The sequence below is a fragment of the Patagioenas fasciata genome, chromosome 30 (genome assembly GCF_037038585.1).
Source record: "Patagioenas fasciata isolate bPatFas1 chromosome 30, bPatFas1.hap1, whole genome shotgun sequence".
Lineage (NCBI taxonomy): Eukaryota > Metazoa > Chordata > Aves > Columbiformes > Columbidae > Patagioenas > Patagioenas fasciata.
The window spans coordinates 1,724,247-1,741,345 of NC_092549.1; the positions used below are offsets into that span (position 1 = coordinate 1,724,247).

At 50.5% G+C, this 17,099-nt stretch overlaps 1 protein-coding gene across 1 annotated transcript; it reads left to right on the forward strand.

Moving 5' to 3' along the window:
* Nucleotides 1–4,627: 4,627 nt before the first annotated feature.
* On the forward strand, nucleotides 4,628–5,671 carry LOC136112888 (olfactory receptor 14A16-like). Its single transcript, XM_065857806.1, has one exon. It carries the CDS (start codon nucleotides 4,628–4,630, stop codon nucleotides 5,669–5,671), a length of 1,044 nt encoding a protein of 347 aa, XP_065713878.1.
* The last annotated feature ends 11,428 nt before the right edge of the window (nucleotides 5,672–17,099 follow it).

Here is a 17,099-nt window from a genome sequence, read left to right on the forward strand (position 1 = left end):
TGTTGGTAAACAGCAGATGAATATGAGCCAGCATTGTGCCCAGGTGGCCAAAAAGGCTATAGCACCTGTCTTGTATTAGAAATAGTGTGGCCAGCAGGCCCAGGGCAGTGACCGTCCCCTGTACTGGGCACTGGTGAGGCTGCATCTTGAGTCCAGGGGTCAGTTCTGGCGCCTCATGAGAAGAGAGACCTTGAGGTGCTGGAACAAGTTCAGAGAAGGGCAACAGAGCTGGTGAAGGGGCTGAAGCACAAGTGTGATGGGAGTGGCTGAGGGACCTGGGGGTGTTAACCTGAAGAAAAGAGACTAATGGGAGACCTTCTTACTCTCTACAACGGCCTGAAAGGAGGTTGTAGCATGGAGGATGTTGGGCTCTTCTCCCAGGTAGCATGTAATAGGACAAGAAGAAATGGTCTCAGGTTGTGCCACGGAAGGTTCGGTTTGGATATGAGGAGACACTTCATGGAAAAGGTTGTGAAGCAGTGAAGCAGGCTGCCTGGGGAAGGGGTGGAGTCACCATCTCTGCAGGGGTTGAAAAGACATTTGGATGAGGATCTTAAGGACATGGTATAGTGCTCGAGTTGGGTTATGGTTGGACTCGATGATCCTGAGGGTCTCTTCCAGCCAAAATGATTCTATGTTTCTACTGACTAATCAAATCCAGGGCCGTTCTTCCTTTCAATGCCAATTACAGGCCTGCAGTGCTATGTGAGGTGTCAAAGCTCTCACACACCCCTCCATGAATTTGGCAGGTACATCCAGGAAAAGCTGCAGCCTGTGCTGTTTGACATCCATGCAGTAACCGCCAAGGCGTGTGGGACAAGTCACACGGCTTGGGGTGCTGCGATGGCTGGGTACAGGCTTTTCAGGAGAGACGGGCTGGAAGAATCAGCAGTGGGATTCCCTCAAAGTGAAGAAGTTGCTTGGATCTATGGAGATCCTTCATGTGCTGAGTGGCTCGATGTGTTTTCATTGTGAGTGAGGGCATCAATGACAAGGCACCTGGAGCTCTCATCCCATTCGGTTCAGCACTGGTGTGACCCCACACACACGGGTGTGTGTCAGTGTGTGCCTTCCAGTTTGGAGAAGCAGGGAGGAACTGGAGAGTGCAGGGCTCTGCCAAGGCAGGTTCAGCACCTTGTGCACATGGTGTGGGATGCTGAGGGTCCTGGGCTACTGTGGCCCTGGGCTGCGTTGGCCCAGCAGTGCTGGGGAGGTTGCAGCAGTGCAGGAGTAGCCTGAGAGTGCTTGAAGGGTGGTTTCAGAGGTGGTGGAGGTTTTCTTCATAGTGGGAAAGAGCATGAGAAAGAAATAATGGCCCAAAGTGCAGCTGGGGAGGTCCTGGCTGAACATGAGCAGAAAGGAATGTGAGTGGAAGGGCAGTGCTGTGGTGGAGCAGGTCAGCAGAGGGAGTCTGCATCAGCCCAAGGCTTTGTGCTTCAAGGAACAGCTGGGGAGGATGGAGAGACCTCAGCAAAGGAAGGAAGATGCTCAGACAAGAGCAAGGTGGGGCGGCAGGGGGGATGTCTGCAGCCTGCAGGGAAAGAGGTGCAGGGGATGCCACAGCACAGGACAGGCTGTCGTGGAGATGATCAAGGGATGTAAAGAGGCTGAAAGCCCCGCCAGACCTGAGCTCCTTCTCCCCTTGGCTATGGATGTTGTCTCCACCTCTGATGCCTGTGAGGAGACACCTTGTTCTTCCAGCACAGGGGCCTCATGGCCTCCTTGTCCCCAGCCAGGAACCTGGGAGGTGTGGGACCATAGTCCTGCCCTTGGCCTTGCACAGCCCCAGCATCACACTGTCCAGGAAGGGCACTGGGCAATGTGGGAGGGACAGGATCTGCCTTCCCAGGGGCTGGGGGTCAGGACTTGGCCCTTTGGTTAAAGAAACACAACAAGGTTTACTCAGCATCAGAGCCACCTTTCACTTGCTTACTATTTGTTCTGATTCAAGCTTTCTGTCCAAACTGACCCTGGGGATGTTTTCTCAGTTGTGTCCCTTAGTTGGATTAATTAACATTACGAGAAACATTTAAAGTTGGACCTGAGTTTGACTTCTTCATCTTCCTCTGGGGTCTGAGGTCCATGGACTCAGCACCAAACCCACCAGAGGGGTCATTAAAGCGCCTTGGGCTGCTCCTCTGCTGCTGAGCTGGGCTGGGCTCCTGGGACAGAGAGAGCTCATGGCAGGCGGTAACGCTGCATAGAGACAGCTCTGCCCAGGAGCAGCTCCTCTGCACAGCGCAGCAGGGCTGAGGGCTCTGCCTGCAGCACCGAGGGCAGAGGAACCAGGCAGAGAGAAGGGAAAGGCAATCTGGGGAGGGAGGATGCTGAGAGCTCAAGGAAGGTGAAATCTTCACAGCCATTGAGACAGCAAGCCTCTGGCTGTAGGACAAGGCAGCTGCCGTTCCTAGAGGGATCTCCTGAAGTTGGCACATCCTGCAACAGATAGGATCTGGCAGCATGGCACTATCAGTTTCTTCATTGTGGAAGAATATGGGCTCCTCCTAGCGAGAGATTCCTTCTACACCATAATAGACCCAGGACAAGACAGCTCCTTTCTCCTGGATCAGTTGCAGGTGTGTGAAGCCAGGTGAGCACCAGAGGTGCCCCGGGCTGTGCTGCAGAGCAGGGTCCCTGCACCCCAGGGCTGTGCTCGGGCAGGGACTCTGCCGCCTGCCAGGGTCAGCGCTCAGTCTGCCCGGGGAGATCCTCACAGTGCTGTGGGGAGAAGCTGCTGGGGAAAGGAGCATCCCCCATAAGGGCAGGAGAAGTGCTTCTGCTGTGAGAGGGTGCTGTGTGGGTCAGGGCTGCTCACAGCTCCACATCACCCCCATAATTTTTCCAAGCGGATGCCTCAAAGACAAGGGTCACTGCAAGGATTACCAGACAGACAAGGAGCTTTCCTGAGCTTGTCAGTTTCCTATCCCAAGGGATGGTGGGTACAGGAAAGGATAAAATGAAAATGAGCTCTCATGCTTAAACAAGTCACTGACACTCCTGAACTGCAGCTTTGAGTGATCAGTACATCTGCCAGAAGGCTCATAACATCCCTGCACCACCCCTCTGCCTCTGCACAGCACCTGCATCACCTTTGCTGGGCCTGTCAGCCTTAGTCTGACCTCTCCTGACTTCCCACCTGCAAACAGGAAGATGCCCCCAGGCAGTGTCCTGTGAACAGGCAGGATCTGTAGGGCCAGGGGGAGGGCACAGAGGGTGGGATGGGGTCTGTGAGCACTGACAGGGAAGAGACATGGACAGGGAAACACCGCCCAGGGGGAGAATCTCCAGGCAGCAGGGAAATGATCAGAAATGAGAGGAAACTAAACCCGGAATTGTTATGGGAGGGAGAAAGAGAAAAGTCCCTGTGATCCCCTGCAGTGCAGATCCCTCCTGTGAGCAGCCCCCTGGCCTCCTGTCCCACCCAGCAAAGCCTCTGCCCTCAGGGCCGGGGGCTCCAAGGCATGGAGCAGCTCCTGTGCAGCCAGAGCTCCAGTTCCTCTGCAGAGCACAGGGGCTGAGAGCAGCTGCCCGGCAATGTTGGTGTCTGGGAGGTGGCTGCACAGCTGGGGAAGGGTGACGCTGTCTGAGTGCCCGGCTGCCTCTGCCCTGGCCTCTCTCACACCCACCCTCACCGCATTGTCCTTCTTGCTCCCCTGCTCTGGGTCACTGCTGTTGGGATCTTGTTCTTGCTCTCAGGCTCTCTGGGGATGGCAGTTTCAGCTGCAGAGTCACAGCCTTATCTTGTGGGTCCTTTCCTGCAGGTGCGTCCATGGGAACACGTGTCCAGCTTTGCTCTGACCTGGGGGCTGTGGGCAATGCAGCCTGTGGGGCTGGGGAATGAGCTGAGTCTCCCTGAATCAAATGCTGTCAATAGGACTCTTGCGTGTCTCATTGAGGTTTTCTTCCTAGCTGTGAGTTTTCCTCCAGAACGCAAACCTGTCCTACAGCATCTGTGTGTTATCTGGAAGCCCCATGGAGAAGCACAGAGATGCTACAACAGATAAAACGCTGTTTGGTTTGTGAAATGAGCCCTATGTGTCCTGGGCTAAATGTGTGGTTCTGAGACCTTAGGAAAGGGTGAGACATGTCATGACCTGAGGTGGATCCCTCTGCCCTCTGCAGTTCCCAGTGGTTTTTCAGGGTAACATGGGAGTGTGATCAGAAAGGTGCCAGCCCAGGGCAGCTGGAGCAAGACAGAGGGACAGAGCAGCTGCCCTCACTCTGCACTGACCCACAGGCATCCTCTGGTCTCTCAGGACTCGCTCTGTTCTCCCTGAGTGCAGCAGAAATGCTGAGGGTTTCTGACACCCAAGAACACTCCCCAGGGCAGGAGGTGAGAAGGAGCTGTAGAAACACCCAGCCTATCAAACTCAGTTTCTCAGGCCTGGGGGTACAGATGGTGACAGTCCCTTCTGCATCAGGAGCGGTTTCAGCTGACGAAGCTGAACCCCAGGACTGGCCCCTGTCCCACCAGCCCAGGGTCAGGGTGACTTCTCAAGAGCCCCTGGGCAGAGACCCTGCTCTTCATTGCACACTCATCAAGCACCGACGAGGGCTCCAGCCAGGACGTTCTCCTGGAAAAAGAAAAGTGTCTGTTTGTGTGACAGGGTGGGAGGGTCTGTGGGAGATGGCTTTGGTTTTTCCCAGAGAAGTCTCCCCTAACTTGTCACTGTCTTTTCCTCCTTGCACAGGTCCTCATGCTCACAGGCACCAAATGTCCAACAGCAGCTCCATCACCCAGTTCCTCCTCCTGGCATTCACAGACACACGGGAGCTGCAGCTCTTGCACTTCTGGCTCTTCCTGGGCATCTACCTGGCTGCCCTCCTGGGCAACGGCCTCATCATCACCACCATAGCCTGGGACCGACACCTCCACACCCCCATGTACTTCTTCCTGCTCAACCTCTCCCTCCTCGACCTGGGCTCCATCTCCACCATTCTCCCCAGGTCCATGGCAAATTCCCTCTGGAACACAAGGGTCATTTCCTTTCAAGGGTGTGCAGCACAGGTCTTTTTGTTTATCTTCCTGAGCACAGCAGAATATTGTCTGCTCACCATCATGTCCTACGACCGCTACGTTGCCATCTGCAAACCTCTGTACTATGGGACCCTCCTGGGTAGCAGAGCTTGTGTCCACATGGCAGCAGCTGCCTGGGCCACTGGGTTTCTCACTGCTCTGCTGCACACGGCCAATACATTTTCACTGCCACTGTGCAAGGGCAATGCCCTGGGCCAGTTCTTCTGTGAAATCCCCCAGATCCTCAAGCTCTCCTGCTCACACTCCTACCTCAGGGAAGCTGGGCTTATTGTGGTCAGTGTCTGTTTAGCATTTGGGTGTTTTGTGTTCATTGTGGTGTCCTATGTGCAGATCTTCAGGGCCGTGCTGAGGATCCCCTCTGAGCAGGGACGGCACAAAGCCTTTTCCACCTGCCTCCCTCACCTGGTCGTGGTCTCCCTGTTCCTCAGCACAGACATGTTTGCCCATCTGAAGCCTCCTTCCATGTCCTCCCCACCCCTGGACCTGGTGGTGTCTGTTCTGTACTCAGTGGTGCCTCCAGCAGTGAACCCCCTCATCTACAGCATGAGGAACCAGGAGCTCAAGGATGCCCTGAGGAAACTGATGGCTGGATTATTTTATGAAGCAATATACTGCTCATCAGTTTCTGCATAATTGTTATAGTGTAAATTGTTGCAGGCCCAGCCTGTCCCTCTGTATTTTTTGTTGCTACTTGTGGTTTTTCACATGTGATAATTTTGTCATCCCCTTAATAATTCACTGTTTTCTTTGCTTACTGAGGGGCTGTGTAAATGAGAAGCTGTGCTCTGTGTGTGTTTAAACAAATTAATAGGCCTTGCAGCATGTGTTTTCTCCTGATATCCTTTCACCAAGGCCTGTTTGGAGCTGCAGGGACAGTTCCTGTGTGCATAGAAGGAGGGGAAACGTGTCCAGCATGGCAGCCCTGCCAGGGAGCACCAGCGCTTGGTCTTCCAGAGCTGTTCTCACTTCACTTCCATGCTCTCCTTCCCATCCCTTGTGTTGGTGCAAGGCCTGAGTGCTCTGGCAGCTTGGTCCCCGTCCTGCTGTGTGTCAGTGCTGTGAGCGCAGGCAGGGACAGGCAATGGACAAGATGATGTTCAGGGCTCTCTTCAAACCTGAGTTATTCTATGATTCAATGCATCTTTACCTTGGAGAGCTCTTTGAAGACAGAAGATGTAGTCCTTACCAGTAAAAAGAATGAATCCTGCCTGCAACTGCTAACCTAAAATATGTAAATCCTCTCAGTTTGGGTCTGTCTGCTCCACTAACGAAAGTGACCTTTAAAACACCTAATCAGAACTTGCAAAGAATATTGTCCTTGCAGCGCAGACACTCTGGAGCCTGCACAATTAGTTGAGTCTTGTTTTAACATCTCTCTCAAGACTGTTACATGAAGTGTCCTTTAGCTGAACTTTTATCTTTATACACTCATTATAATACTAAAATACACATCCCTAGGATGGGAGACGCAGGCTCAGCCCAGGACCCTTCCTCAACCACCATGCGTGGTGATAAAATAATTTTCTAACCAAGATGCTGAGGTGTAAACGCTTGGCTCTTTAGGACTGCAGTGAGGGTCTGAATGCAGGGTTAAGATTTTGTATACATTAGCTGTTTCTTTTCTATCTGATGTGCTGGCTTTGCTCCAGCATCCAGACTTGCACAACTCTGTAATAAACAGTATCTCGTCTCTGGGTGTGGGATTGGCTTTGCACTTTGGGTAGCGAATTCACAATTAGTGACCAGGAAGAAGGAAAAAAAGGAAAAAAATGAAAAAATAAAAGAGGCAGGGAAGGACATGGAAAAGGTGTCAACATTTCACATTCCTATAAAGAATGCTTCTTCACTCAGATCTTTGATAGGAAATAGATTTGATCAATTTGATAAAACAAGCATAATTTTACCTAGTCAGGTCCTGGTCCATAAGGAGGAGGATGGATGGGTATGGGATTATGAGGTGACTTGTGTCTCAGAAACTCATAATTGAGTTGGAGGACTTTGGCTGTGAAATGGACTGTGACATCTGTCCTGTCTCAGAAGCTGAGAGGCCAGCAGCAGGAATAGAGCTGGGAAGGTATCTCTTCCTAAGTACCCACAGATCCTACCCGGCCTTGGAGATGGGTTGTCATGTCCATCCCACCTGAGAACATGACGGGACAGCAACAGGGACATGGTCGTGTCTGTCAGAGAAGCTGAAAGGCCAGCAAAAGTCATGGGATTTAGAAGATCATGGTGAGGTGACTTCTATCTGGTCAGGTAAAAAAACACAAGAAGCCTAACGGTTTGGGTTCCCTGCATGAAAAGCAGTTTCTGAGACAGCTGAGCTTTCCTTATTGCTGGGAAGAGTCAGGAAAGAAAAAAAAAAAAATAAAAAACCAAAATATTGCAAAGTGCAATTTGGAAGATGGAGACTGGATATCAGGAGGAAGAAATGTGACTGGAAGGGCAGTGCTGTGGTGCAAGAGGTCACCCAGAGGGAGCTGGATCAGCCCATGGTTTGAGTTCCAAAGAGCAGCCGGTGAGGGTGCAGACACAGCAGTGAAGGTGCAGAAATGCTGGGGTGAGAGCGGGTGGGGAAGCGAGATGGGTGTCTGCAGCCTGCAGGGAACGAGGGGCAGGTGTAGGACCGTGTAGAACAGCCTGTGGTGGAGATGGCAAAGGGCACTGGCAAGGCTGGAAGGCACCCGCAGAACCCAGGTCTCTGTCGCCTTGGCCATGGCAGTTGTCTCTGACACTGAGGCCCAGGAGAAGACGTTGTCCTCATGGCACTGGAGCCTCATTGCCTCCTTGCAGTCCCATGGGGAAGCTGGATGTTGTTGTCCCAGTGTTGTCCTTCCCTGGGCCTTGCACACCCACATCCCACAGTCCCAGGAAGAGCCCTGAGCTATGTGTGAGGGAGAGGATCCCCCTTCCCATTACCTGGAGGTCATGGCTTCTCCTTTCTGCTTCAGAAAGAAAACCAAGGGTTTTCTCACCGTCAGAGTTGAAGAAAAGACTAAAAGAAGACTTCATGATGGCAACAGCTTCCTCACAAGTGGAGAAGGAAGGGTAGGAACTGATCTCTTCTCTCTGGTGACCAATGACAGAATCCAAGGGAATGGAAGAATACGTACCAGGGGAGGTTTAGGTTGGACATGAGGACAAGGTTCTTCACCCAGAGGTACTGGACACTGGAACAGGCTCCCCAGGGAGGTGTCACGGCCCAAACCTGACAGTGTTGAAGAAGAGACCGGACAACGTCCTCAGACACACGGTGTGAACTGTGGGGTTTCCTGTGCAAGGACAGGAGTATGACTCGATGATCCTTGTGGGTCCTTCTAACTCAGGACATTCTATGATTCTATGAAATACGAGGTCAAAACCTCATGTTTTTGTTGTGCAGATGAGATGTAAACACACACATGTCCACTGTGTGCATGTGGTGAGACGAAGCAAGGGAGCACAAACGCTGTCAGCTATTCCTTGGGGTGCCATAAAGGTCAGTGGGACAGAGATGGTGTTCAGGGGTCTCTTACAACCTGCTTTATTGTACGATTCCATGAATCTTTTCCTTGGAGAGCTCTTTCAGATCAGAATAGACAGAGGAAGAAGAAAAAAAAAAATCAGAGTCAGAAGCAGAGATGTAAAATGCCCCAGAGTAAATACAGCAGCTCCTCTGAGGAACGTTTCTCCACTCAAACCCTTGATAGGAATCTATTGGATACATTTGATGAAAGCAGCTTAGTTTGACCTGCTCCCACACTGGACCACAAGCAGGGTGATGGCTGAGTACGATGCCATGTGGTCACTTGTGTCTCAGGAACTCATAGTCCAGTAGGAAGCCAATGGCTGTGGAGGGCACTGTGAGGTCACTTCTGCCTCTGCAGGGGACAGGCCAACAGCAGGAACATGGCTGGGAAGGGACTGTGAGGTCACACATACGAGACGAGCAATTGGGCCCGATCAGCATGGCTTTAGGAAAGGCAGGTGCTGCTTGACCAACCTGATCTCCTTCTATGACAAGGTGACCGGCTGAGCAGATGAGGGAAGGTCTGTCGTGGGGGAGTGAATCCCTCAAATCCCTGTTCAATCCCCTCATGTACAGCGTAAGGACCAGAAAGGTTGGGCAGAAGTGGGACATCGAGAAAAATGGTCAGGAAAACATTTAGATGCACAGAGAACCCATCAACATGTCGGCCTGGTCTTCTCTTCTGAACAGGCCCAGAAGACCTGGACAGCATTTGCTGTGTCCCAGAAACTTGCCTGGAAGGTTGAAATATAGAGAAAACTTTTGGTGCAGGAAGGGGCAGACAGGAGCTGGTGGAACTGGCTGGTGTGACCGTGAGACATCTCTCAAACACCTCAGAAAAGTCCTGGCTCTCAGGGAGGTTGCGTGGTCCCCTGAGAAAGAAAATATCAAATAGGATTTATCATGGAACCATAGAATAATTGTGCTAGGAAGAGACCCTTAAGATCGTTTCCAACCATAACCTAAATCTGGCACTAAACCATGTCCCTAACAGCCTCATGTATAAGTCTTTTAAACACCTTCAGTGATGGGGACTCCACAGCCTCACTGGGCAGTCTGTTCCATTGCTTATAAACCCTTTCCCTGAAGAATTTTTTTCCTAATATCCAATCTAAACCTCCCCGTGTGCAACTTGCGGCCATTTCCTCTTGTCCTATCACTTGCTACTTGGGAGAAGGGACCAACACCCACCATGACAAAACCTCTTTTCAGGTAGCTGTAGACAGCGATAAGTCTCCTTTTCTCAAGGCTGAACAGCCCCAGTTCCCTCAACCGCTCCTCATAAGACTGGTGCTCCAGACCCTTCACCAGCCTTGTCACCCTCCTCTCATCTCTTTCCAGTGCCTCAATGTCTTCTTTGTCATGAGGGGCCTAAAACTGACCCCAGGATTCAAGGCGCAGCCTCACCAGTGCCGAGTACAAAGGGATGATCACTCCTCTAGTCCTGCTAAAACTCGGATTGAATCAAGGCTTGAACACCTTGGTGTGACCCAGTTTGTGACAGGTTGGACTGCAAACTCCTGAGGTCCCTTAAACCTCAGTTCTCTTATGATCCCATTGTGATGTTGGGCACTGTTTCTAACTGGAGCAGAGCAGACAGTTCTGGGGCCTCAATCTGCATGTGCTGTAGGTGACCATCTAAACCAACATCTCAGCCAGTGAACCAGCCAACACCTCAGTGTGACTCGCTCTGGGGAAAGTGCGAGGAGTCCTGGGCAGGGAAGGTTTAGAGGGCATGGGGCGCTATGCAAGACACAAATTGATCTTGGCTTCATGCCTGCAGGCCCATCAGATGTCAGTTAATCTCAATGAAAACAAGAGCTGAAGACAAAGATCGAAAACAAAGGATGATGTCAACATACTCTTTTTCTATCTATCTATTTCTTTCTTTATTTATTGATGTATTTTAAAGTCCTTGCAGGGGGGTTACTTTTCTTTGAAAAGGAAAGAGTTTTTCAGAACTCAGCATGGATTTAGGACACAAATGTCTTCAGCTCCAGGGACGCAAACACCTGGTGCCAGTGTAGATGCCCCGGGAAACCTTGCCCAGCCTCCACCTGCAGTGCAAGGTGCTCTGGTCTCCCCAGGTCCTGTGTGATAGATGCCAATCCCAGGACAGCACCTCAGGTACACTGGGGCCCCTGAAATGACACTGGCTGTTCATGGTGAGACACCTGCTGACTGATGTCTGCCTGGAAACACACACTTTTTTGTTGTTGTTTTGTTTGTGGTTTGTTCTGTTGTTGTTGTTGCTATTTTGGTTTTGGTTGCTATTGTTTAGTTGGTTTGGGGGTTTTTTTGTTTTGCTTTTTTGAGATTTTTGTGTCTTTTGTTTGCTTGGTTTGTTTGTTTGATTGGAGATATTTGTTTAGTTGTTTGGTGTTTTTTTGTTTGTTTGTTTAAATATTAAAATTTAAAAGAAAAAAGCCAAAAAGTGAATTATGGGGAAGTGTACAAAGGATAGGAGAAGAAATATTGGTCTTCCCCGGTACTTCTGTTACCAACACTCCATTTCATCTCCATCATCATTCAGGAGTTCCCACCTCTCCTGATTCAATGTCCATGTCAAAGGACAACTTTCCAGCACTGTCTGGACATTTGCCTTCCTAATCCTCTCAGGTTTCTCCCCCACTTACTCTTTGGTCATTCAGCTCCTCTCAACTGTCTGGTTTCTGCTTAGAGCTTCAGGGAGTTACAAACTTGCCCCATTCTTCAGAGCTCTAATTAACATGGCAGTCAACACATTAATTGTGTTTATTTCTATCCTTTCGTATCTCTCTGTCTAAACCAGTTCTTGTGTGGATGTCCCTAGTGGATGGTGGACCTCATCAGATCCAGCTTACACACACAGTTGAGGAAAATGTTTTGCTGTTTATTAAACTGTGCAGTGTTTACACAGGAGAGCAGGTGGAGCTGGTGCACAGGAGCTGCAGCATCTCCTGCAGAGCTGAGTGGAGAAGTCTGATGTGAGGAAAAGTGATGCAATCTCTGGTGGCCAATGAGGGAACCGGCAGACTGGGGGTGGGGGGTGAGGAGCGAGGTTGTCCATACAGTGTCCAGCCTCAAGGGACTGTTCTCCTGCCTGTCCAGATGTCTTCAGGAGACCCTCGGGATCAGTGTCCATTGTGGAATGCTGCTGTCACTTCTTCTGTACACTGAAAAATGACAGAAAATACCCTGGAAAGAAAATCCCTCCTTTATGAGATCTTCTTAGAAATCTTCGTCACTGAGTGTCCCATTGAAACCTCTCCAGTTAGTTCTACAAGTCTTGAAGATTTTAACGATATTACAGAAAGAAACATGGCTCATTAGGGCTTTCTGTGTTTTAATGAGCCCCATGGCGTATTTGTTGCTGAGTCCATGAACCTCAGATACCAAGCACAGACTGAAGAATCTGCTCAAGAAGTCCAAGTCAGAAGCAAACTCCAAAGTACCTTGAAGCATTAATGGGCCCCACTGAGGGCTGTTACTGACAAAACCTCCCCAGGGACTCGTTAGAGCAGACAGTTGGAGGCTGTGATTGCATCAGGCAAAGGCAAAGTGCAGCAGCTCTGATGCTGAGAAAATCCTTGATTTGTTTGATGAAGGACAATGGCCAAGCCTTGAGCCCCTGCCCCTAGGAAGGGAGATCCTGTCCCTCACGTGTGGCTCAGGGCTCTTCCTGGGGCTGTGGGGAGTGTGATGTAAGTGAAGGACAACGGTGCCATACCTCCCTGTCTCCCTGGAGGGGTGCAAGGAGGCAAAGAAGCCCCATGGCCATGACGATCGTGTCTTTTCTTAGGCCTCGTTGGCGGAGGCATCAGCTGTAGCCAAGCGGACAAAGACCTTGGATCGTTCAAGGATATTCATGCTCACTCTTGGCAACCTCCACCACAGTCCATCCTACACTGTCCCAGGCCTGTGGCTGTTTCCCCACGGGCTGCAGACACCCCATGAGCTTCCCCACCTTGTTCTCACCCCAGTGTGTCCCCACCTGTGCTGCTGTCTCTCCATGCTCACCCGCTGTTCCTTGAAACATAAAGTAATGGCTGATCCAGAGTCTTTCTGAACATCTACCCCACTGCACTTAGAATGACATTTCTTTATCTTGAGTTCCACTCTGGACCTCCATAGCTGCAGTTTCTGATGGTTTTCCTTTCTCATGTTGTTTCCCTCTACCAAAAAACCCCAAAAAGTGCCATCATCTTGGAAAGGGATTTTCAACATTTCTGAAACTACTACTACTCTTTCTTGTCATGGTTTTACCACAACCATCAACTAAGACCATGATAGTTGCTCACATCCTGCTCCCAGTCCCCAAGTGGGATAAGGGAGAGAACAGAAAGGGAAGGGAGAAACTTGGGGGTTTGGAAAAAAAAAAAAAAAAGACAACAAAACTAATACACTACTGCATAAAGTAAAATATATGATACTCAGTGCAATCCCCCACATCACTCCAGTTGTGCTGAACAGACAGCCCAAAAGAAGAGAGCACCCTTATCCTGAACAGCTGATCCCAGCAAGAGGAAGTAAAAGTGCAAAAGGCAGAGAGGCCCAAGGGCCAACTGGAAAACAGAAAACATCATAAAACTGAACTAACACAGAGCTCCCAATAGAAAGGAACTTCCAAACAGAGCTAATCAAAGGAGCCGGAAAACCAAAACTAACTGGCAGGAAAAAGCATCTCCAGCTTTATACATAGCATGACACTAATGGTAGAGAATAGCTTGTTGATTGACCTGGATGTCAATCAAGATGCTGTCCTGTTTATACTCCTTCCTAGCCAGTTCACACCTGTAGCTGGACTCCAAAGAAGTGCTTGGTTTCGCTGACAATAGACAAGGTAAATTAAATTAAGAAAATATACTCAGTGCAATCCCCCATGTAACTCCAGTCACATGGAGCAGCCAGTCCTGCAGAAGGGAGCACCTTGGTCCTGAACAGCCCATCCCAGCAAGAGAGAGCAAAAGGGCAACTGGCAGAAAGGCCCAAAGGCCAACTGCAGAATGGCAGAACAGCAAAAGGCTGAACTGACATTGAACTCCTGACAGAATGAAACTTCTGAATGGAACTCACCTAACTAGCTGGAAAACCCAAAATAATGGATGTAACAAGCAGTAAAAGCCGGCTCCAGCCTTAGACTGAGCATGATGCTAATCATAGGGAATATTTCATTGATCAGCCTGCATGTCGACCCACGTGCTGTCCTGTCTGTCTCCCCCCACTGCTAATTTGCATCTGCAGCTGGATGGCCAAAGAAGTCCTTGGTTTCCCTGATAATAGCCAAAACATCAGTGAGTTCTGACATTCCCTTCATACGAGGTGCTAAACACTGTAAAGCTGCTAAAAGACAAAATTAACTCTATCCCAGGGAAGAAACAGCGTTATCTCATCTGGGCAACAAAACCGTACTATCTATGAAGGAGAGAGGTTCAAAATTCATGGAGAAAATTAACTCAGTTTGTGGGAAACTGCAGCGGGTCTGTGGAATCCTTGACAAAAAGTATGGGGGTAGAGATCAGCCTTGAAGATATTAAGGTTTGCCCTTGAGAAGGATGGGAGTAAAGGAGTACCCGTGAGAGAGGAGAGATGTCCCCGTGAGAGAGAAGGGGATAGAAGAATAACATGAATGATAGCAAAGTTTACCAATGCTGTAACTTGTAACCAATAGTGAAAAGACACATGAACTGGTAGAGTTGTATAAAAATGCACTTGTAGCAATAAATGGCATCTATTACTTTCATCTTGGAAGAACTTGGTCCATGTCGTTTGTCCGTCTCAACCGCGACATCAGTTCAGTAAAAACAGCACATTTCCTCAGCCTCCCCTTCCCCAGGCTAACAATGTTTGGCTGTCTCAGCATCTCCACACATGATGGAGACCTTCTCTGACCACATGACAGCTCCTCTATGTTCCTCCAGAATGGGGAAGCTCACACTGGGACACACCGCTCCAGATGTGACCACACCAGTGCTGAGTCAAGATGGACAATAACTGCCCTTGTCTGGGTGGCCACGCTCCTCTCAGTGCAACCCAATGTGCTCATGGTCATACTCCTGTTTAGCACCACTGAAGGATATCCTATCCCTACCCAACATCTCCTCCCCACAGGTGTCTCTTGGGTCCATGGAACCACCTCAGTGACAAGGGGGAGATCACTGCCTGTATGGGGTGGAGGAGATAGGGTCTGGAATGAGGGTCCTGGGGCAGTTTCTCCTGGTTCTTCATGCAGCAACAAGCTGGTCTGGATATTTGGAGGGAGGAACTCTTCCTAAGGGCCTCCAATGGGCATGGGGATGGTCTACAGATCCTGCATGCTGCTTTTTCTGGTGGAGATGGCAGAGGCTGCCAGCCCTTTAGAGGACCCAGGACAGGCCTTGTCCTTCCTCTCATCATAGCGGGACCTCAGTTCTCCAGCTCGGCCCCAGCTCAGGAGCTTTGTCTAGAAGTGACTTTTGGGGTAAGGTTGACAAGAGGGGTGCATAAGTTTGTCTTAAGGACATGTGATGAGCACCAGGACTGAAGTACCAGAGCAAAATGATGTGGCTCCTGGGTGAATACTTTCTTCAGTGCAAGTCCTGACACAGGGTCCCAGACTTGCTTTCCATGCCACTCTTCACGAGGGATGATGCACTAAGGGATGGCAAGTGGGGGACACCAATCCTTCTCCAGCTACTTCCCAGGCCTGGTGAAGAACCGGGACAGCAAGGACTTCTGGCCCTGGACCCTAAACTCTGGGTATAATCTTGGGCAGCTGAACACCAGCATTTTTCTCTCCAGGGCCATTTCCAGACCAGGTCAGCTCCTGTCTGATCTCCCTCATCCCTCCTCTGATCTGCTCTGGTGCTCCTGGCCCCTTCCCTGTGCTCCCTGGCTCTGATGCTCTGCAGAGCAGGTTGGCTGCAGAACCCTGGGGTGACTCCACACTGGTTGTGCTGCTCAGTGAGGGACACAGATGCAACTGGATGGGCTGCAATGTCACTGAGCTCTTTCCTGGGGGTCTAAAGCTCTGGAATGGGCTCAGAGCATACCTTGGGACTCATTTGGTTCAGCAATCCCTTCTTTGTCCTTCAGGTGCCTGGAGACTGGTGAAGGAAGACGCATCCTATCCCCTTCCCAGGGACGGAGGTAGGCTGACCAGCCCGTAATTCTTCAAATTCTCATTCCTGCCATTCCTGGAGATGAGCTTGACATCTTCCTTTTCCAAGGACCTCAGAACTTCTCTGATTCTGCTGTCACTTTTGAGAGCACAATCCAGAATCATGGGCAAGGGTGTTGTAGCAGACAGGAGCACTGGCAATGAGCCTGTCCCAGCAGCTGAGATGAATCTCACTGGGCCACTGAGGTTTGTTCCTGCAGTCACACACAGAAATGCCAGGGTTCCATCAGGCATCTGTATCTGAGCAGATCTCAGGACTCCTTATGCACCCACAGATACTCAGAGACAGAGTCTGTCCCTTTTACACACAGAGGCAGGAGTCACAGTGTCCCTCTGGCCTCCTGTTGCCACTCCCAAAGGATGGGAGGCACCTCAGCCCTGTGGTGTGTCACCTGCTCTGCAGTCATCTGAGATGTCCCGTGTCATGAGGAATGGACACGGGGACATTGGTTCAAGGAAGAAGATCCCAGTGCTGTATTCATGCAGTTAACAATGGGATGTTACTCCCAACATGAAGTGACCTTGAGATGCTGTCTGTCCCACAGGCCTTCATGGAACCCCCAGGAACAGCTGATGGCGTTTGTGCTCATTTGAGTTCAATTAATCTTGAATACCTGATGTGCTTGCTCACATCTGACCTCTGCAATGCAAACATGGGCTGCTGAACTGCTCACTCAGTGTCCCTCTGTGGAGGGAAAAACAGCCTCCCTGAGCTGGGGTGAGAGGCCAGGGCTGCAAATCATGGCTGTGAGGAGCAAGTCCATGATGACGGCTTTGGGGCACCTTCTGCAGGGTGCTCAGTGCTCTCGGGCACAGCCCAGACCCCGCTCTGCTGGTCCTGCAGGTCTCTGGCAGGAGGCCTGGGTGTCAGAGGACACTGCTGTGTGCCAGCCCTGCACACACACACTGTTCAGCTGCACAATGGTGTTTTATCTGTGGCCACTTTCTTGGGCGTGTCCTTGAGGGAAAACTTTGTAAGAAGAGCTAAACCTTCAGGCCCTGCCCATAGGAGATCACCTTTCTTTATGGAAATCCTGTGATGGAGTCCAGCTCTGTCACAGCAGTGCCCATTGCCTGTCCCTGCCTGCGCTCACAGCACTGACACACAGCAGGACGGGGACCAAGCTGCCAGAGCACTCAGGCCTTGCACCAACACAAGGGATGAGAAGGAGAGTGGGGGAGTGGAACGAGAACAGCTCTGGAAGAACAAGCGCTGGTGCTCCCTGGCAGTGCTGCCATGCTGGACACGTTTCCCCTCCTTCCATGCACACAGGAACTGTCCCTGCAGCTCCAAACAGGCCTTGGAGGAATGATCTCAGGAAAAAAAATACGCTCTGAAAGGTTTGACTGAAAATGGGTTAATTTTCTTCAAGCAGTTAGAAACCTTTCTTTTCCATAGCGAATATGCTCATTAT